Source organism: Schistocerca serialis, chromosome 4 (genome assembly GCF_023864345.2).
Source record: "Schistocerca serialis cubense isolate TAMUIC-IGC-003099 chromosome 4, iqSchSeri2.2, whole genome shotgun sequence".
NCBI classification, from domain to species: Eukaryota; Metazoa; Arthropoda; class Insecta; order Orthoptera; family Acrididae; genus Schistocerca; species Schistocerca serialis.
Window position 1 is genome coordinate 322,432,113 of NC_064641.1, and position 22,039 is coordinate 322,454,151.

At 42.5% G+C, this 22,039-nt stretch overlaps 1 protein-coding gene across 1 annotated transcript in view; it reads right to left on the minus strand.

Moving 5' to 3' along the window:
• The window catches only part of LOC126474434 (beta-alanine transporter-like), a gene marked incomplete at its 5' end in the record, with an annotated part of 833,602 nt that overhangs the window by 75,567 nt on the left and 735,996 nt on the right, over nucleotides 1-22,039 (minus strand). The window contains one exon of the mRNA XM_050101905.1: nucleotides 15,862-16,040. Coding sequence (XP_049957862.1) covers nucleotides 15,862-16,040 — 179 coding nt within the window. The remainder of the gene's footprint in view (nucleotides 1-15,861; nucleotides 16,041-22,039) is intronic.

Consider the following 22,039-nt stretch of genomic DNA (forward strand, 5'->3'; position numbering starts at 1 on the left):
GATTCCACAGACCGAACGTGAGGAGAGAGGCTAGTGTAATTGGCTAACACAAACCATAAAAAAATGCACAGAAGTATGTTTTTTAACACAAACCTGCGTTTTTTGAAATGGAACCCCGTTAGTTTTGTTAGCACATCTGAACATATAAACAAATACGTAATGAGTGCCGTTTGATGCATTGTAAAATGTTAATTACATCCGGAGATATTGTAACCTGATATTGATCGATTCGTCAGAATTTGATGTAGTTTACGAAATATATCCAGCGGTAATGTTAGGTGACTCACCCTGTATATATTGTGAAAAGCAATGGTCTCATAACACTCCCCTGTGGCACGCTAGAGGTTACTTTAACGTCTCTAGACGTCTCCCCATTGATAGCAAAATGCTGTGTTCTGTTTGCTAAAAACTCTTCAATCCAGCCACACAGCTGGTCTGGTATTCCGTAGGCTCTTGCTTTGTTTATCAGGCGACAGTGCGGAACTCTATCGAACGCCTTCCGGATGTCAAGGAAAATAGCATCTACCTGGGAGCCTGTATCTAATATTTTCTGGGTCTCATGAACAAATAAAGCGAGTTGGGTCTCACACGATCACTGTTTCCGGAATCCATGTTGATACCTACAGAGTAGATTCTGGGTTTCCAGAAACGACATGATACGCGAGCAAAAAACATGTTCTAAAGTTCCACAACAGATCGACGTCAGAGATATAGGTCTATAGTTTTGCGCATCTGCTCGACGACCCTTCTTGAAGACTGGGACTACCTGTGCTCTTTTCCAATCATCTGGAACCTTCCGTTCCTCTAGAGACTTGCGGTACACGGCTGTCAGAAGAGGGACAAATTTTTTTGCGTACTCTGTGTAGAATCGAATTGGTATCCCGTCTGATCCAGTGGACTTTCCTCTGTTGAGTGATTCCAGTTGCTTTTCTATTCCTTGGACGCTTATACCGATGTCAGCAATTTTTTCGTTTGTGCGAGGGTTTAGAGAAGGAACCGTATTGCTGTCTTCCTCTGTGAAACAGCTTTGGAAAAAGGTGTTTAGTATCTCAGCTTTACGCGTGTCATCCTCTGTTTCAATGCCTTCATCATCCCGGAGTGTCTGGATATGCTGTTTCGAGCCACTTACTGATTTAACGTAAGACCAGAACTTCCTAGGATTTTCTGTCAAGTCGGTACATAGATTTTTACTTTCGACTTCACTGAACGCTTCACGCATACCCCTCCTTACGCTGATATCGTTTAGCTTCTGTTTGTCTGAGAGGTTTTGGCTGCATTTACACTTGGAGTGAAGCTCTCTTTGCTTTCGCAGTAGTATCCTAACTTTGTTGTTGAACCACGGTGGGTTTTTCCCGTCCCTCACAGTTTTACTCGGCACGTACCTGTCTAAAACGCATTTTACGATTGCCTTGAACTTCTTCCATAAACACTCAACATTGTCAGTGTCGGAACAGAAATTTTCGTTTTGATCTGTTAGGTAGTCTGAAATCTGTCTTCTATTACTCTTGCTAAACAGATAAACTTTCCTCCCTTTTTTTAGATTCCTATTAACTTCCATATTCAGGGATGCTGCAGCGGTCTTATCATCACTGATTCCCTGTTCTACACTTACAGAGTCGAAAAGTTCGGGTCTGTTTGTTATCAGTAGGTCCAAGATATTATCTCCGTTTAATTGCTCGAGGTAATTTTCGGATAGTGGACTCAGTATAATGTCACTCAATGCTCTGTCCCTACCACCCGTCCTAAACATCTGAGTGTCACAGTCTATATCTGGTAAATTGAAATCTCCACCTAAGACTATAACACGCTGCGAAAATGTATGTGAAATGTATTCAAAATTTTCTCTCACTTGTTCTGCCACTAATGCTGCTGAGTCGGGAGGTCGGTAAAAGGAGCCAACTATTAACCTAGCTCGGTTGTTGAGTGTAACCTCCACCCATAATAATTCACAGGAACTATCCACTTCTACTTCACTACAGGATAAACTACTACTAACAGCGACAAACACGCCACCACCGGTTGCATGCAATCTATCCTTTCTAAACACCGTCTGTGCCTTTGTAAAAATTTCGGCAGAATTTATCTTTGGCTTCAGTCAGCTTTCTGCACCTTTAACGATTTCAGCTTCTGTGCCTTCTATCAGCGCTTGAAGTTCCGGTACTTTACCAATGCTGCTTTGACAGTTTACAATTACATTACCGATTGCTGCTTGGCCCCTGTATATCCTGACTTTGCCCTGCACCCTTTGAGGCTGCTGCCCTTTCTGTACTTGCCCGAGGCCATCTACCCTAAAAAACCGCCCAGTCCACGCCACACAACCCCTGCTACCCGTGTAACCGCTTGCTGCTTGTAGTGGACTCCTGACCTATCCAGCGGAACCCGAAACCCCACCACCCTTTGGCGCAAGTCGAGGAATCTACAGCCCACACGGTCGCAGAACCGTCTCAGCCTCAGATTCAGACCTTCCACTCGGCTCTGTACCAAGGGTCCGCAGTCAGTCCTGTTGACGATGCTGCAGATGGTGAGCTCTGCTATCATCCCGCTAGCGAGACTCGCAGTCTTCACGAAATCAGGTAGCCGCCGGAACCCAGAGAGGATTTCCTCCGATCCATAGCGACACACATCATTAGTGCCGACATGAGCGACCACCTGCAAATGGGTGCGTAGTGTACCCTTCATGGCATCCGGAAGGACCCTTTCTGCATCTGGAATGACTCCCCCCGGTATGCACACGGAGTGCACATTGGTTTTCTTCCCCTCTCTTGCTGCCATATCCCTAAGGGGCCCTATTACGCGCCTGACGTTGGAGCTCCCAACTACCAGTAACCCCACCCTCTGCGACCGCCCGGATCTTGCAGACTGAGGGGCAACCTTAGGAACAGGGCAAGCAGCCATGTGCGGCCGAAGATCAGTATCTGCCTGAGACAGAGCCTGAAACCGGTTCGTCAGACAAACTGGAGAGGCCTTCCGTTCAGCCCTCCGGAATGTCTTTCGCCCCCTGCCACATCTCGAGACGTCCTCCCACTCTACCACAGGTGAGGGATCAGCCTCAATGTGGGCAGTATCCCGGGCAGCCACAGTCGTAGTCCGATTGGGGGATGCGTGGGACGAGCTGGCCGTCACAGACAAACTCCCACCCGCACCCCCACAGTGATGCCCACTGGCAACAGCCTCAAGCTGTGTGACCGAAGCCAACACTGCCTGAAGCTGGGAGCGAAGGGATGCCAACTCAGCCTGCATCCGAACACAGCAGTTGCAGTCCCTATCCATGCTAAAAACTGTTGTGCAAAGAACGTCTGAACTAATCTACAGAGGGCACAAACAATTCGACAGAAAATTTAAACGGTTATTAAAATACAAGATTGCCTAGTAAATGCAGTAATGCTGCTACTTGTGCACTGCTGACACACTGCTCGGCGGCGGAAGGAGACTACGCGATTTTACACTATTCAGGTACTAAAACGCGATGCTACAACTCTCAAATACTATAATACGCCCGAAATTTATGAATTAAACAATGCAAATACCAAAAACACGCAAAGAAATTAAGAATTAAACTATGTAACAAATAAGTGAGCTAAGAGTATACGACTTGCTGCTGCAGCTGCTTATCCAACGGCGGTAGGGAGCACACACAGGTGAGGTTGCGGCGGAGCAGCGAGGACGTCTCTGTGGTGTGTGATGAGGCCGGAGCCGCTGGCGGCGTGCGCGCGTGGTCGGAGTTATTATGTGGCTCTAGCTGCGGGAACTGCTAAGTTCGTCGCCCACCGCACCTGCATACTAGAGTTAAGTAATCGGTGAACCTGTCATGAAAGCTCAACCGTTGTGACATCTGTTCGTTGGTTGCTGGTTGTTGAATCTTGGGCTGCCCCGCAAGCAGCAACGTGATGGTGTGTTGGAGTTGGCAAAATTTTGCAGCCGTGTCCCTGTATGGTGTTCAACCTTTGAAATGATTATAATTTACTAGTGAAGTGCACCAGCGGTATCTTCTGCCCTGTGGCAGTTAACGTACCGGTTACCTGCCCTGGTCGTTAGCGTAGTTTTGCGGCAGTGTGTTTTCCTCGCCTTGTTGATGCTGTTCGGCACGGCGGGTAGTTCGACAGCTTGGTGTCGTTCTCTTTTTCTCTTTGAGTGTTTATTGTGCCTTGACTGTGTTTATGCGTCAATTATTAAGACATAATCCTTCTGTGATCCTCGTCTTTGCTGGTACTTTTGGTTGTCGTGCTGTTGGTCGAGTGGAAGGGAATTGGTTAGGTGGTTTGTTGGTTCATCAGCCATCCGTAGGTCGTACTGCAACCCGATTGTTTAGTGTTACGCTTGGCTGTCTGTCTCACCTGAACTGTGGTTAGAGTTTCCTCCCCAGGCCGATCCCTGGAACACTTCTGAGCCCCACTGTTCGTTGTTTGTGAGCGTCATTTTTATTTGGACGCAGGTACGGTGACAGGCCTTCGGCCATGTGTTAATATTGACTGTTTTATGTCTAGTATATGGCTTTCCGCCGAACTTCACGTCAACTATTTTAAGATTAGGCCTTCAGCCGTATTTCATTTAAAATTCTTGTTGCTCTTATTTAGGTTTCAGCAGCGTTTGTTTCAGAATCTGTGGCTTTTATATGTAAATCCTTGTCTGTAAAGTTTCTCTTTAATGATCTTGAATTCTGTAAACAGCCTTCAGTCGTGTTCTATAAATGTTTATCTTAAGGTTGTCTTTAATTAGTTTTGAATAATTGTTTGGGCCTTCAGCCGACAAGATATTTAAATTTTTCTTAAGATATTTTTCTGTTGTACTGTGTAAAAGCCTTTAATGGGCTTTCAGCCGAAGAATTAATTTCAATTTTCCGTAATACAGCTTTTAGCCGAAATTTGGTAAATGCTTGGCTCTTAAAGAATTTCCTTAGTTGATCTCAAATATCATTTCGGCCTTTAGCTGACAGGATATTGTAATTTTACTTAAGTAAGACCTTCAGCAGTTTCTCGAATTCCCGGTGTTTTAGAAGGAATCATTTAAACTTGTTTTGGAAAAGTTACTTGGGCCCTCAGCCGTGAATTGATCTTTGTTGTTTTAAAGAGAAAACTGTGCATTGGTTGGAGGAATAAAGTTGTGTGTTCTTGTATAACTAATTGATCTTGGCGCCTTTCCACAACCTAATCCGCTCTGTCCTTCGACACCAGATTTCATATTTAGTTGTGGTGTATATGGTCCCTGACGGCAATTTCTGATGCTAGGAACAGTATACAATGTAGGTAGTCTATCATGCTAATTTCATCACTAGCATTCACAGGAACTGCTCGAATGCCCGAACATTGGCCTGTACGGCTGCAGTACATCGTCGAACCATTGGCTGTGTCTTCCGTTCGAACATTCCTAGCACTCCGCAATGGCGCCAGCAGTAACAACTCCAGCGGCAGTCTTCTACTGTTCCCATAATGATTCCATACACCATCAGTTTCATATGGTCCAAGAGGAAGAAATGACATCAGGTGACTCCTCACTGTAACACTAAATGAGCTGGCGCCCCATCGTGCTCGAAGTACATCGTTTGTCTCACATTCAGAGGTAGATCCTCCAGCACATCTGGCAACAACGGTTCCACGAAAATGTGATATCTTCGTCCACTGAGAGGGAATGGAAAAGTGAGCAGCTCAATCAATGCCGAGAGTACCAGCCTACGCATCACACTGTATAACAGTTGATGAGCACAAGATGGAATAGTTTGCGGATTCACATGCGGGCAGACATGCGAATTGAGGATATTCAATGTAGCTACACATTCCAGAACAGCGACACAGACACAACAGCTTACGTCAGCACTAACAAAATCTTACCCAACATTTCAAGTTCACGTCAAAGGCCAAATGTTCCTGATCGAAATATTTTGTTTTGAGGTCCTGAAGTGTTTCATGTTGGCTTTGGCTGCGTGCTGGTTTCTTATATTTCACTCCATGCTCCAAATACATTAATAAGTTGCCGCCTGAACACACCTTTCACGTATAGCGAGAGTTGCTTACAGCATAGTCGGTCGCCGTTAAGTATATTATTAATCAGCATCCAGATAGTCTGCGCCCTGAATCCGTGTGCCTTCTTCCTCCAACTTGGCTAATATTTAGCCTCCTTACAGGCTGCAGATAAAGCTCTGAAACCGTATTTAGAGGGTTTGTGGTGTTATTCCAGTTATGAGCTCCAGTGAAATATACAAAGAACTTGATACCACTTATCAATATGACGCTGCACCCCGTCTGGCCTGGATGCACGCACTGATTCGATTGAGAAGGATGTCACAGAGCCATTGCATCCTCTCACCCTTGTACCTGGATACTGACACAAGGACGGAGTTCACGTTCGAGCTGCTTTTACACGCGTTCTGTCCGGGACAGATCTACGGACCTTTCTGCCCACGGGAGTTCCGTAACATCAGGCCGATAGTTCATAGGGAAGGATGCAACAGGTGTACGAGAATTGTCCAGTTGAAGAATGCCACACGATAACGACAAATGAAAGGTAACACACAAGGACGCAGGATGTCTGTGACGTATCGTTTTCCGTCGGAAATCCCTTAATCATAGCTAGCCGTCACCTGAATTCGTACCCTCACTCTGACGCCAGACGTAACACCGCTGTAGTTCTCCAAAACCTCGGAAGAATGTGACTTCTTTCCTTGTCACCGACGGACTCGTCGACGTTTGGTATCTGGTGTTGTGCAGAACTAAGACTCGTCTCTAGAACACAATGCGACACCATTTCACAGCAGTTAATGTTTCCTGGTCTCGATTAGACTCCATACGCGGCCGTTACTGTTGTAGTGTTAACGGTAGCCTACATCTACATCAACATCTACGTCCGCATGGATACTCTCCAAATCACATTTAAGTGCCTGGCAGAAGGTTCATCGAACCACCTTCCCAATTCTCTATTATTCCAATCTCTTATAGCGCGTTGGAAGAATTTACACCTATATCTTTCCGTACGAGCTCTGATTTCCCTTATTTTATCTTGGTGATTCTAGGCAAGGGACGGTAATTTTCTGTTGACTGCTGTTAGCCTCCAATCAAATGTACGGGATGACAGAGAATGTAGTACAGAGTCCGCTACTTCTTATAAGATGTCTTTTAACGACTACTAAAGTCATCAGAAGAGCAAAACAAATTCCAAAACGATTTAGAAAAGATCCGTATGGGGCAAAAATTGGCAATTGACCCTAAATAACGAAAAGTGTGAGGTCATCCGCATGAGTGCTGAAAGGAATCCGGTAAACTTAGGTTACACGATAAATGTAGCTGTTCGTTTTTTCCGCGCGCTGTACGAGTTTGAAATAATGGAAAATTATTGTAAAGGTGAGTCAATGAACCCTCTGCCATGCATTTAAATGTGATTTGCAGAGTATCCACGTACATGCAGATGGTGCACGCTACCGGGACCCTGCCTTGTGACGTTACGGACGGGGTTGTACGGAATTTTGTCATGATGTTAGACAGTACTGCAGAAGGGGATACATATGGTCTGAGTTGAAAGCACACTGTTGATTAAAAGTGCAAGTCTTGATAGTGAAGCTTGAAACGGTCGAACTTTTATAAAGTGACTTTAGTTTTCTTGGCATTCTCTCACAGCTACTCTCGATCCCTCCGTAGTGTTGTTAGGTACTGGCTGAAGTGGCTGCAGAATCAGCCATTCGCGGCACCAACGACAGTTGGCAATGGCAAAGTGCAAATCTGCCCCTTTATTTTCTAAGTCCCTACATCACCTCTAGCGGTGGCAGAAGAGCAGCTTCTATCAACAGGCGTTGCTTGAGAAGACCTGATTGAAGAAGTTTAAGTTTCTGATTAAGATAGGGCTTTCGATTGAATATTTTCTACAAGGAAACCATGCTTCGCCATGCCGTGTAATTGCTCCTTAAGAAAACGCTAGTCTCTTTCTCTGAGCTATTCTCTCTGCGGTTAAATAGTAAAGTACATTCAAACATTTTAAATAGAAAAAAGTTATCTCTCTCTCCGTTACTCATTTTCACTAATGACGCAGTACTCGTTAGCGCAGGTGAACTTCTGCCAAACCTCTTGTTTACTTATGTCAGAAAATCCCTGCGGTTCTTAAATCGAGTGCCACCACTGCATTTTCGAGGTATTTTACTAAGAAGAAAATATCTTTCTACTTTTGCCGCTAACAGTGCCTTCTTTTGAAATGTATCTTCTCATCCCACTCACCCGAGTCGCAGGCCGTTTGGCACTAGGGGCCTGTTGCATCACCGGAAATCATATCTGTGTCCCATTCATGATGCTTGGATGCCCACGTGCAGCAAATATAGAGAGCTGTTCAGGCCATGGGCTCTTTATCTGCGCCCCCCACGGGTGTCTTTCCGCGAAATGGCTTGGAGCAAGATGGCTGCACGTATACTTCTCCACTGTGCAGAATGCTTTAAATATCCTGTTATTTATATAAGGCATGCAAATCTTGAATCAAGAGCAATTGAAGAGTAAGGGCACACTAGTCACTTGCTGGTTATCACTTGTACTATGGTTTACCGTATTGCTTGATGCTGATTAATTTTGCGATCAAATGGGTCTATTTATGAATTTACATAATTACGTCTCTGTTTCCAGAAAAATGGTTTTGTAACATAGGGAATAATATACGTTAAAATTTAAGAAAACACCTGCCCCCTAATTTCCTGTGTCTTCAAAATGAGACTGAGCCAGCATTTTCGTATCACCATTTCTCCTGTGCAGTAGTAACTTCGGTTCACCTTAATTTTAACACATCGCGCTGTCAAACCGTAACTACACTGGTCAACTAAAGAAATTTTTGTGACCTAAATGGAAGGTTTCGTCTCTACTGATATGGGATCATAAAGAAAAAGAATATTTTAGTAGCTTTTTCATATTAACTCTAGTTCTGTAAATACTCAGTAATAAATTAGAGTATCAGGGAAGTGCATCATTTAACAACACTATGTAATACAAATGCAATGGTGGCGAATGTTATTTTTAAATTAAAAATGCGATTTAAAACGACTACTTCTAACTTAACAATTCAAACATACATGAAAACAAGAGAACAAATCGAAAACAATCATTGATTTCTACAGAACAGGGAGCTTTCTCTTTACTTGATTACTGTAATTCTGTTATGCGGTATTTTGAAGGAATATACAACAGTAGTCCTCAAGTGTAGAACTGTTCCACCGATCCCGATATATTCTTTCCACTGTTGATGAATACTGGAGCAACAGTTCATGATTACCATCATTCACTGACTCTCAGTCCTCTTTTAAAAATAATATCTAAATACGATTGCCGAAAGAGTATTTTGAGTGTCATGTTGCAACCCACGAGTAAGCGACGATACCTGTCCATCACGTTATTCAATGCCTCAGTATAATCTGCCACTCTTCTTTTACCCAAGGAGACATGCACATCAGTTTTAAAGCATTCCCAAGCTTGTTTTCCATTGCCACGGAGCTCTAGCTTAAAGTCTTGGTCCATACAAATTTTAAAAATTTCTGGACCAATGAAGATTCGTTCCTTGAGTCGCGTCTCACTCACTTGTCTCTCAGGTAGTGGAATCGTCTCTACCCTTATTCTTTCCGTTTAAAAGTTTTTCATGAGACCTAGTTGGATATATAATGGCAGAAAAATGATTTTATATCGACCTACCAAGAGGTTGTGATGAACATTCTTATATCGAAGACGCAGGCCAAAGGGTACAGGCTGTAACCCCACAGGTTGAATTCAGTACAGGCAGATGACCACTTTTGGAATTGTGCACAAAGCTGACAGCATGTTGAGTTGGGTGCTATTCAACCTTTTTTTTTTTTTCATAGGTGGTTCAAATGGTTCAAATGGCTCTGAGCACTATGGGACTCAACTGCTGAGGTCATTAGTCCCCTAGAACTTAGAACTAGTTAAACCTAACCAACCTAAGGACATCACAAACATCCATGCCCGAGCCAGGATTCGAACCTGCGACCGTAGCGGTCTTGCGGTTCCAGACTGCAGCGCCTTTAACCGCACGGTCACTCCGGCCGGCTTTCATAGGTGTTTGTGAATACAATATACCATGCAGAAAAAGTAGTTATCTACAAGATTAGTTGGCTCCTTTCATATCATAGGGACATCAAAGGGCACTGAATGTTCAGCTTTAATGTTCAATCCGCATAAACTCGCAAAACTGGAATTGTAGCAGACATGAGGCCCCCACGGTTTTTCTTCATCACTTTATACAATAATATGAAGTTTACGGCTGGCAAACGTCACATTTCCACACGCTTTCGGTCTCGGATATGCCTTGCGACAGGGGGTGGGGGACTACCTATGTGAAGATGTTAAGAATCAGCAATGATCAACGGCATAACGGCATGAGAGTGCAGAAGGTACACGCTACGTGTATTCATAGACCATATGGGCTCTGAAAAACGTTTTGATGATCTCTCCATTTTCAAAGTTTCAGGGCTGGTCGCACATTCGGATCTCTGGGGGAAGGTTGCTAAATGGAACATGACCATGATAGAAAGACTAAGTACCTAACGAAACGGTAACGTTCTCCGAATCGGGAAATGGAATGTCAGAAGTTCAAGGAATCTAGAATATCTAGAAAGGGAAATGCAATGGTTCAGTGTAGAGCAGGGGTCAGTGAGGTGAAATGGAAACAAAACAAGGATTAAGTCTTGTCAAACGACTATAGGGTAATGTCTATAGCAGCGTAAAATGATATAACGGGAGAAGGATTCGTTCTGAGTAGGAAGGTAGGGCAGAGAGTGAGTAACTGTGAGCACTGATATGGTTATTCTCATGAGAATCGACAGCAAACCAATACAGACAACTGTAGTTCAGGTACACATGCCGACGTCGAAAGCAGAGGATGAAAAGATAAAGCATGGAGGATATAGCACGTTTAGGTCAGTACATAAAGGAAGATGAAAATCTTATAGCCATGGGAGACTGGAATGTGGTTGCAGGGGAGCGAGAAGAAGAAAAGGCTACGAGAGACTGTGCGCTGGTATTAGAAAGAGAGAGAAGAATGACTAATTGAGTTCTCTTATGAAATTCAGCTAGTAATTGCGAATATTCTGTCCAGGAATCACGAGACACGGAGGCATACTTGTCAAAGGCCGGCAGCTACTGTCCACACAGTCAGGGTCCATCAGATAAAACGTCATGCTAGGCACCATGTTGGCAAAAGTCTGGCTCTAAGGCCCCATGGACCTTAGTAGGAGAAAGAGCCTTCAAAAATAGAGTTTAACGTTTACAGTTAGCGACATGTAAATAACCTACGTGATTTACGCGATCGGAAGACAACTGCCAGACACTGCCTGCATAACCCAATGAGGTGCTACGCCCTGCAAGCTAGGGAATCCACCATCATGCTCCACTGTTGCGTCGGTTTGTTCGGATTTCTGTCTCTCGTCGTTTGAATCCTCCTCCTCATATTGTTCTGCAGCTTCTGCTTTTTAACTGATGTTTTATCACATCTGAAACCTGATACTGCATATTAATACACTCTTTCCTCCTGACTTAAACGCTTAATATTTGTCTTCCTGTTTTCTTGCGATCTTTGATGCAGCGTTTATTTAAATTAATGAGCCAGTTTTGGGCTGCTTACGTTGTTTTAATAGTTTCATGACCCTTCTTGTTCACCTATGCGTCAGTGATAAGCTTTGGTCTTACCAATGATCACTTCCTGCTTGATTTACGCCTGTAAACAGGATCGCGTCACATGCTTCCACATCACATATTAAGGTATCGCCTTCTTTAAGTTGTATTTGTTAGCAGAGGTCGTTGGCAGACGAGATATACTGCCACACACCGTTTGATGATTTATGTCCAGAATCGTTGTGTTAAGTCGAACACGCGTAATATAGAGTAGACTTTTCCATTTTGTATTGTGTAAATTATAACGTTGTCATAATTGTGAGAGAATATTGTTATTACAATGATTTATGGTGTCACTAAGGAACCACAATGATCACATTTAATATTTTAATAAAAAGCAGTTCAGGCAGCAAAAAAAAAAAAAAAAAAAAATTATTTTAAATTCCTGCAACCGGTTTCGTTCTGTACAACTATTCGGTTGGCGACAAGTACCAATCGGCGCTTCACAACTCCGTGAACGGTTTCCACATGTGATCTGGAATCTTCGGCCTGAAGATACTTATAAAGACCGAATCGGCTACCGGAATTTAAAATAAATAATTTATGGTTACCTGCGTAAATTTTTATTAAACTTCGTTTTGGAGTCTCTGTATCTTGACGCAGGAGTAGTAAACATCCAATCAGTTGCAAAATGGAAGGTTCGCTAAAACCCTTTACCATGGTTCCAACGTTTATAAAAACGTTTTATTCCGAAGGAAATACTGACAACTGAATTATATGTTATGGCAAACTGTCAAGCGTCAGTCGGCTATGTTTTAAGGTACCTCTGGCACAACATGTAATACAGTTGTCAATATTTCTTTCTGAAGAAGACGTTTTTATAAACGATCCATTTAGCAACTGCTTGCCTGTTTACTATTTCTATAAGTAGATTTTATTGCACGGTTGCTGCTCCCGCCATGTACGAAATTTTAAAAAGTCTCTATGTCTATTACACGACCCACGTCGTTTCCAAATCTTTTTACTCTATATAGGTTGTGTCTATCTCAAATTATAGTTACGTACTCTATCCCATCCCAATGCAAACCGGTTTTCTCGTTTATTATTCTATCATAAAGTTTTATACATATTTTTTATTTTCAAATTTTTTACAAACCTTTTAATTGTCTTGATTGAAAAAATATTTTACATTTCAATTGGTTACTATCTCGGTTGCCAGATGATCGGCTTAACATCAGAAAGAACAGTCAGAAACATAAAATAGCCTTCAGTTAAGCCGACTTAAAGCAGCTTCAAGAAAATTCTGTATTTCAAGTTAATGACCGATAAATACCACTCAATGGTGTACATATTGTCTGTGTACACTGTAGTCTGCAACGCCATCGTCTAATATTATTTCTTGGTACCATATAAAGGAAAGGAAAGCACCTATCACGTCGAAACGAACAATAAATAGTATTAAGCCATTAAGGAGATAGGAAACTCTAAGTGATGATTACATACTAATCTCATCAAGGAATCAAAATTTAACGCACTGCTACTTACAACAACAAAGCTATAAAGTTCAATACAGGACCTACGGGATTAAACAGATATATTTTGTCGTTAAAAATAAAGACGCCAGGACCAGCTTAAACGCATAAATTATTTTAACGTAGGATGATATGAAAAATGTTAAGTATAAGGGAACACACGTGTTTAATAAGTGTAACTGAGCAAAAAGCTACAGCCGTTGTCGTTACGAAATGTCTCTCTCTTCAATATCCAGAATGTGTATTATAAAAGCATGCAAGTTGGCCAAACTTGTTTATCATCGTTTGAAGCTATTAGAACTCTCGTTGCTGTGTGTACTTATTACGATCAATCAAAAATTGCCAGAAACACCCGGCAGATGACGCACAACAACGCAGATTTACAATTCGGGTAACACAGTAGAGTCGTTATTAATACAATAATTTCTTACAATTTTTCATTTATTACCATATTAATAATAATATTATTGTGTAGTTTTAATTATAACTGCGCCTACTTATGTGCCACCTGTCGGCAGTTCCAGCAATTTTTCACTGACGCCGACAAACACAAACAGAAATTAGTGTTCAAATAGCATCAGATATTGAAAAATTAGACTGAATAACTGTGCATATTCCATTTCGCCACAAGGACATCTTAACCTTTTACTCAGGAACACTTCCTATTAAGCCTGGCATGTTAAATTTTTCATATTATCCTGTTTTTTTAAATAAAATATGTTTTTAACAGGACTAGAGTCTTTATTTTTAACGAAATAATATGTTTGTTTATCACCGTAGATTCTGCATTGCACTATATTACTTCGCTGGTTTAACTAGCAGTGTGTTCAATTTTCGTTGATTAATGAGCGAAGTATGTTTCCATTATTTATGTATTAACACTTAATTTATGTTTTCCTTTTCTCTATCCGGCAATGACGTCAGATAATATCGTTTTTGCCTACAGTGCACGTACACATCATCTTTACCACGAGTGGAATGTCGTTACTACTTAACGTTCATTACCTTGAAATATCTATGTTCCTGATGTTGGTTCATGTCAGTTTAACTTACGGCAATCTTCTGTCTGATTGTGGTTCCTTGATCGCCTCGAATGAGAGTGTACCCATGTTCCATGACTCTATGAGTAAATGATGTGTAACGGCGGCTGCCACGCGGGGAGTTGCCCATGTTTGCGTGTTCTTGTTACGATGTTGACAGACGCGTCGCCCAAAGACTCATCTCGCTTTTGCGCTTTTGTTCACTGCAAGGCCTCCGTAGGCCTTATGCAAGCATCTAGAAATCTCTTCAATGATCTGCTTTACCTCCAAAAGAAAGTCAGTGACAGCTCTCTGCTTGAAACCTACCTCCATTACAGATATTTTGAATACTTCGTACAACGCCGCCACCTATCAAAACTTCATGAAACTATAGGGGGCTGAAGCGGAAATATTCCACGATGTACCACAATAAGTTCTGCTATTTTTCAATAGAAACTGCATTATTTATTGACCGTCCCTTGTATCAATAAAAACTAGTAACGAAATGGAAATATTACGTTATTGCGATCAACACAGTTAAATATTTTGTAAACTTTCAGAAAAATTCTTAAGCTCGCTTTTCTCCTTCACCAGATTATATTAGTTATAAGGACCGTGTATTATTGTAACTGACCCCCAGCTGGCGCCGTGTCGTCTATATAGTTCTGTTTAACGTAAACGTTAGCCGGCTGGGGTGGCCGAGGCGCTACAGTCTGGAACAGAGTGACCGCTACGGTCGCAGGTTCGAATCCTGCCTCGGCCACGGATGTGTGTGCTGTCCTTAGGTTAGTTAGGTATAAGTAGTTCTAAGTTTTAAGGGACTGATGACCTCAGAAGTTAAGTCCCATAGTGCTCAGAGCCATTCGAACCATTTTTGAACGTAAAGGTTCAGTGTTGTTCGTCCCCTGTCAGTGTTGCGAAAAGCCACCATACTGTCGCAAGTTGTGTTTTTTATCTCGTCCGAACAGAAACCAGACTGTCGCCATGTTGCCGGCCGGAGTGGGCGAGCGGTTCTAGGCGTTACAGTCTGGAACCGCGCGACCGCTACGGTCGCAGGTTCGAATCCTGCCTCGGGCATGGATGTGTGTGAGGTCTTTAGGTTAGTTAGGTTTAAGTATTTCTAAGTTCTAGGGGACTGATGACCACAGCAGTTAAGTTCCATAGTGCTTAGAGCCATTTGAACCATTTTGTAGCCGTGTTGTTTTCTAAACTGTACCTGTCTACTTACTGTGTGTCTTCATACGCGTAGTAAACGCCGTGTTTTTATATTTTAAGTTCCACAACTTTCCTCCTTTGTACAGTTTTTTACAATGTCACCGTTTTATCACCTGTTTTTATTGTTTGTTTTAATTCTCCTTATATTTATCGAAATACAATAAAGATAAAAAATTCTAATTGAATCATATTTTAATAAATTCAAGCATTTTGCTTATTTCAGTGTTACTATTGTGAACGTTGTAGGCATAAGTGAGATGTTAAAATTGCGGGGAATGGGGGGAGGGTAAGAGAGCTGTTGGCTGGATGTTTTGGGGGTGAGAGAGCTAGGGTGAAACTTCTCACCCGCCCCACCCCTCACTCCCCCTCCCCACCCCCCTCGCCCTCTCCGCCTTCCCGCCACACCCTGGAACCGGAACGTGGATCCACGCGAGTTGTACATAAGGAGTCGCGTTCGCGTCAAGCAGAATATTGAAGGGCAGCGGGGTGCACAAGAGCGCGGCGGAGACTCCTCACCATGTAGTTGAGCAGCGGGATGAAGATGGGACCCAGCATGCCGAAGACGGACGAAGTGCTCATGCCGATGCCGCGCACCACCGTGGGGTACAGCTCCGAGGCGAGCAGCGGCAGCACCACGTACGACGACGAGATGCCCATCTTGCCCACGCAGTACAGCCCGAGCGTCAGCGACGGATCTGCAGAAAGACAATCGCCATTCTCTAAGCGCATAAACCGATTCTACCATTGGCTGCGTACACGTAAGGACAGGGAGCGAAAGGCTATTTACAATTTGTACAGAAACCAGATGGCAGTTATAAAGAGTCGAGGCTCACGAAAGGGAAGCAGTAGTTGGGAAGGCAGTGAGACAGGGTTGTAGCCTCTCCCCGATGTTATTCAATTTGTGTATTGAGCAAGCAGTGAAGGAAACAAAAGAAAAATTCGGAGTAGGTATTAAAATCCAGGGAGAGGACATAAAAACTTTGAGGTTCGCCGATCACATTGTAATTCTGTCAGAGACAGCAAATGGCTTGGAACAGCAGTTGAACGGAATGAATAGCGTCTTGAAATGAGGATATAAGATGAATATCAACAAAAGCAAAACGAGTATAATGGAATGTAGTCGAATTAAGTCGGATGATGCTCAGGGAATTAGATTAGGAAATGAGACACTTAAAGTAGTAAAGGAGTTTTACTATTCGGGGAACAAAATAACTGATGATGGTCGAAGTAGAGAGGATATAAAATGTAGACTGGCAATGGCAAGGAAAGCGTTTCTGAAGAAGAGAAATTTGTTAACATCGAGTACAGATTTAAGTGCCAGGAGGTTGTTTCAGAAAGTATTTGTATGGAGTGTAGCCATGTATGGAAGTGAAACATGGACGATAAATAGTTTGGACAAGAAGAGAATAGAAACTTTCCAAATGTGGTGCTACAGAATAGTGCTGAAGATTAGATGGGTAGATCACATAAGTAATGATGAGGTATTGAATAGGATTGGGGAGAAGAGACGTTTGTGACACAACTTGACTAGAAGAAAGGATAGGTTGGTAGGACATGTTCTGAGGCATCAGGGGATCACCAATTTAGTATTGGAGGGCAGCGTGGAGGGTAAAAATCGTAGAATGAGATCAATGGATGAATACACTAAAAAGATTCAGAAGGATGTAGGTTGATGTAGGTTGCAGTAGTTACTGGGAGATGAAGAAGCTTGCACAGGATAGAGTAGAATGGAGAGCTGCATCAAATCAGTCTCAGGGCTGAAGACCACAACAACAACAACAACAACACCAACAACGTAAGCACTGAATGTGTTTTGAAAGTGAAGAGTGCCGAAAAAGTAATAACTGCTTCTGTGTGCAAGTATGAAACAAAATTCTAAAACTAAGGCGGAGGACTGAGTTTTATGTCATTGCCAGGATATTTTTTCTGTCACTTGACACTGCTTTCAGTCCTGGAAATCTCTTGTCAATGTGAAAAAATGTCAAGTTGCTTTGTGACTCGGAGTGACCTGATGGAAGAGTTAGTCCAAGGATCGAAGGTATGCTACAGAAAAATCATGTCCAATAGTACCGTGCCTAGTAAACCATATATATGTACAAATCAATCAGTGAGTGGAGTAAAGATTTAGTCTGCTACAATAACACTGCTGCTTCACAGTTTGTAGAAGTCTTAGTGTAATAGGAAATACAGATTCAAGGTAGAGTCACACAATTATCTAGTGTTTTCAAAGTACTAAGCGATATACGCGTACTCCAATACAGTACTTATGTATCTGGCAATTCTAGCGTTTAAATCTACGCTACATCATTGCAGAACAAAAGTTTTAGGTTTTAGACTGCTTCTTCTTCCACACAACGCGCACGGTTCCATATCCACACCCTTTGCATAAACGAATGTTGAAAATAGTTTACACACCTTGGTTTTAGCAGCCTAGAGGTGTCTTGTGACTGCGACGATCCCAAATTCAATTTCTATAAAAATATTTTGTCTGTTCGGGGTTTCTGTTATTTGAGGGTAAGCACCGTCAGATTAATGTCCTTCTGTTATCCACACTTACAGTAAGACGAATCCTTCCTCCCAGTTCGATGAAGGTGTTACTTAAGTCGTTCATGAATGAATTTCAAGCCTGATGCTTCCTGGAATTTTAAGCCTGTTACTATAACATCCGTGAAATGTGTATTGGTACGGGCGTTTATCATTCTACTGATGGTGGTGCTATTTTTCATCAACTTTCAGGTTCCCTTTAATATGATTATGTAATCAACCGACTTTCTCATTATTTTATTCCCGATAAGGACGTAATGGAATTCCACACAGATAAAAATAACAATGCCCTTCTTCTTCGGTAAGTGTATCACGTTTTAGGATTTCTAACAGAAGCTTATTAAGGGACTATTTGCTATGTCACTACAAAAGATGCAAAACTGCGTAGGGGACAAACAACACCGTCTTTTGAACGAAATGTTTTGGAAAGCGTTCTCGTATATTATTGACGTTTTTGTTAACTATGATGTCACAACCGGTGCTTCAGGAACCGGCTTGCACACCTCTGTACCTCGTGAGGTGGGCACAGTCATTACGTGCAGTATCTTTCACGAGTGAACTGCGTGTTCCACGTACTGCACACTGGAGGCGTTCATTGCGCCGTGGAACGCATATTTCTAGCAGCGTGACTCAGTGTCGTTCACAAAGAGCCAACCACTACTGTTACATTCTTTAAAAAATTAGGAAGAGTAATGATCGAATTATTGCAAAGGCAATACCATGACTATAAATTTTATTTGAAGAATGTAGGTACAGAGAATATATCGCACGTTATTCATATCACATATTCGGAATACAAACTCATCCTATGTGCATTAACAATTTCCAACGACGCAAACAAAACCTCGTCGTATGGATCAACTAATGAAAACAAAATCATGTAATTACACCTTGTGAGATACTCAAGAGTAGAGTCGGAAATTACTCTTTTTTTCCTGACTGTAATTGTGAAATGTTTCATACAAATTTTAGTTAATCAAATATCCTGAAATATTGTTTAAAAATTATGGAAAAAGAGTTATTAAAAGCTGGAAGCTTTTACAGCCTTCTATAATCTAATCACCAGATATTCTTCATTAAGATGAAAAAGATAGTTTTGAAAATGGCTTTCTCATTCGGTGGTGTGAATTTAAATATTTTTCTTTGATTCCTGCGTGATTTTATAGCGATCATGAAATAGCTCAAAATTTTCCTGCCCCATAAAGTAGATGTTCATGCAACCGAAGGGTGTCTCCTCAATTCTGGTGTTATAATCTACGGAAAATGCACAGCAGGAAACGAAAGGAACGTAAATGTATGCTACCTCTCAAAATTCCGTTAGCAGCATACATTCTGTGCACAGGTAACAAGTTTTTTGTAAAGATACTTGTCTGGAGTGTAATCTTGCAATCTTGCACAGACGTGGACGACAAGAAATTCAGACAAGACGAAAACTGAAGCCTCTAAAACGTGGCGCTATAGAAGAATGGTCAAGATTAGACGGTCAGACTAGATATCTAATGAGGATTTTCTAACCTGAATTAGCGGAAAAAATTCTGGTACAACTTGACTACAACAAAGGATCGGTCGATAGGACACACCCTGAGGCATAAAGGGGCAGTCAGTTTGATAATGAAGGAAAGTGTGGGGATTAAGAATCGTAGAGCGGAACTTAGGCATGAATACAGTAAGCATATTCAAAAGGGTGTAGGTCGCAGTAGTTATTCGAAGGTGAAGAAGCTTGCTCAGGCTAGAATACCATAAATAGATGTACCAAAGTATTTTCCGAACTGGAGACAACAACAACATGAGGACGAGAGAGTTCCTGAGCGATGTTTTCAGTCATAAATTACGTTGAAAATAACGATTAATTTTTTTAGTAATCACGCACGTGTTGGTTTTAGCACGTTACATATTTTATTCTGTTGTGTACAAATCTTTTCATCACTGCATAGGAGTCACAGAAATATTTACAAAACGACTTGCCGTTTATTGTGATCTGTAAATATCTGTGATGACCTGCTATCTAAATACCATATTACTTAGTCACAGCAGTATTAGTTGTCATGCATTTACTATCAACGTTGGCTTCCCACAATTAGTAGAAACAAAATTGATTCGATATGCAAACAGAGATAACATGCAAGCATATATACATACGTACGTACCCATTCGTACATAAATCTGATCACTTAATTTTAAAGTTCTGTTAGCATATCCACAAAAAAGGAACTACTCAGTCTTGTCAAACTGCAGAATGTTCAGAGAAGTCACAGATGCATTAGAAACTCTGCATTGTGGCTGCTTTAGCATTCAACAGGCAGCAGTGCTTCTGTTTCCCTTGAGGACTGCTGTGCTGACACGGATCTGATTAACTATCGAAACTTCCAGCACCCTGACGTGTTCTGATTAACGTGGACAATATTGGAGTTAGTTGAGTCATGTAGAGATAACAATTAATACTGACAGAAGCAATAGTATGGTGACCAGACCGAAACGTGATTACTTAAAAGAGCAGAAAATGTGTCATCAGTTATACGGTAAAAGAGTTGTACTGGAGAGGCTGTGGGGATCCCAGAATGTGTGACAGGACCACAAATGTGCTGACACCTGGCGAAAAAAATTTCCGCAAGGTAAAAAGCATTCAGAAGTTCTCAGAATAAGAACTGTGGAATAACACTATTAACTGTATCACGATATGGATCACTTCAAGTACAGTACGTGATGAAGAGTATCTCACAAAATCCACCTTGAATTTTCTAAGCATTGGTTGTGACGAAACTTCCTGGCAGATTAAAACTGGGTGCCCGACCGAGACTCGAACTCGGGACCTTTGCCTTTCGCGGACAAGTGCTCTACCATCTGAGCTACCGAAGCACGACTCACGCCCGGTCCTCACAGCTTTTCTTCTGCCAGTATCTCGTCTCCTACCTTCCAAACTTTACAGAAGCTCTCCTCGTTCGCAGGAGAGCTTCTGTAAAGTTTGGAAGGTAGGAGACGAGATACTGGCAGAAGAAAAGCTGTGAGGACCGGGCGTGAGTCGTGCTTCGGTAGCTCAGATGGTAGAGCACTTGCCCGCGAAAGGCAAAGGTCCCGAGTTCGAGTCTCGGTCGGGCACACAGTTTTAATCTGCCAGGAAGTTTCATATCAGCGCACACTCCGCTGCAGAGTGAAAATCTCAAATTGGTTGTGACGGCATATGGCTATTCACACACAGAATCAGTTTTAGGCAGAAAAATTGGGCCGTTCTGTCGAGTAGGTGATTTGAACCCATAGGTGTAATGATGAGTGACGCCTCCCACAGCACTACCACAAGCTAATACTGTAATAATAATCTCATATCGGTCAGTTACAATCATCGACACAGAAAAATGTACAAAAAATTATTGAACTCTTTTATGGGGTCATGGAGTCATATTTCTACTTCTGTTAGAGTAATATCTGTTGTTCCACATTACTACTAATGCTTCTTGTTTCTCTAAGGTACTGAAAAGCCCCAGATGGAGAGCAACTACTACACTCCTGGAAATTGAAATAAGAACACCGTTAATTCATTGTCCCAGGAAGGGGAAACTTTATTGACACATTCCTGGAGTCAGATACATCACATGATCACACTGACAGAACCACAGGCACATAGACACAGGCAACAGAGCATGCACAATGTCGGCACTAGTACAGTGTATATCCACCTTTCGCAGCAATGCAGCCTGCTATTCTCCCATGGAGACGATCGTAGAGATGCTGGATGTAGTCCTGTGGAACGGCTTGCCATGCCATTTCCACCTGGCGCCTCAGTTGGACCAGCGTTCGTGCTGGACGTACAGACCGCGCGAGACGACGCTTCATCCAGTCCCAAAGATGCTCAATGGGGGACAGATCCGGAGATCTTGCTGGCCAGGGTAGTTGACTTGCACCTTCTAGAGCACGTTGGGTGGCACGGGATACATGCGGACGTGCATTTTCCTGTTGGAACAGCAAGTTCCCTTGCCGGTCTAGGAATGGTAGAACGATGGGTTCGATGACGGTTTGGATGTACCGTGCACTATTCAGTGTCCCCTCGACGATCACCAGTGGTGTACGGCCAGTGTAGGAGATCGCTCCCCACACCATGATGCCGGGTGTTGGCCCTGTGTGCCTCGGTCGTATGCAGTCCTGATTGTGGCGCTCA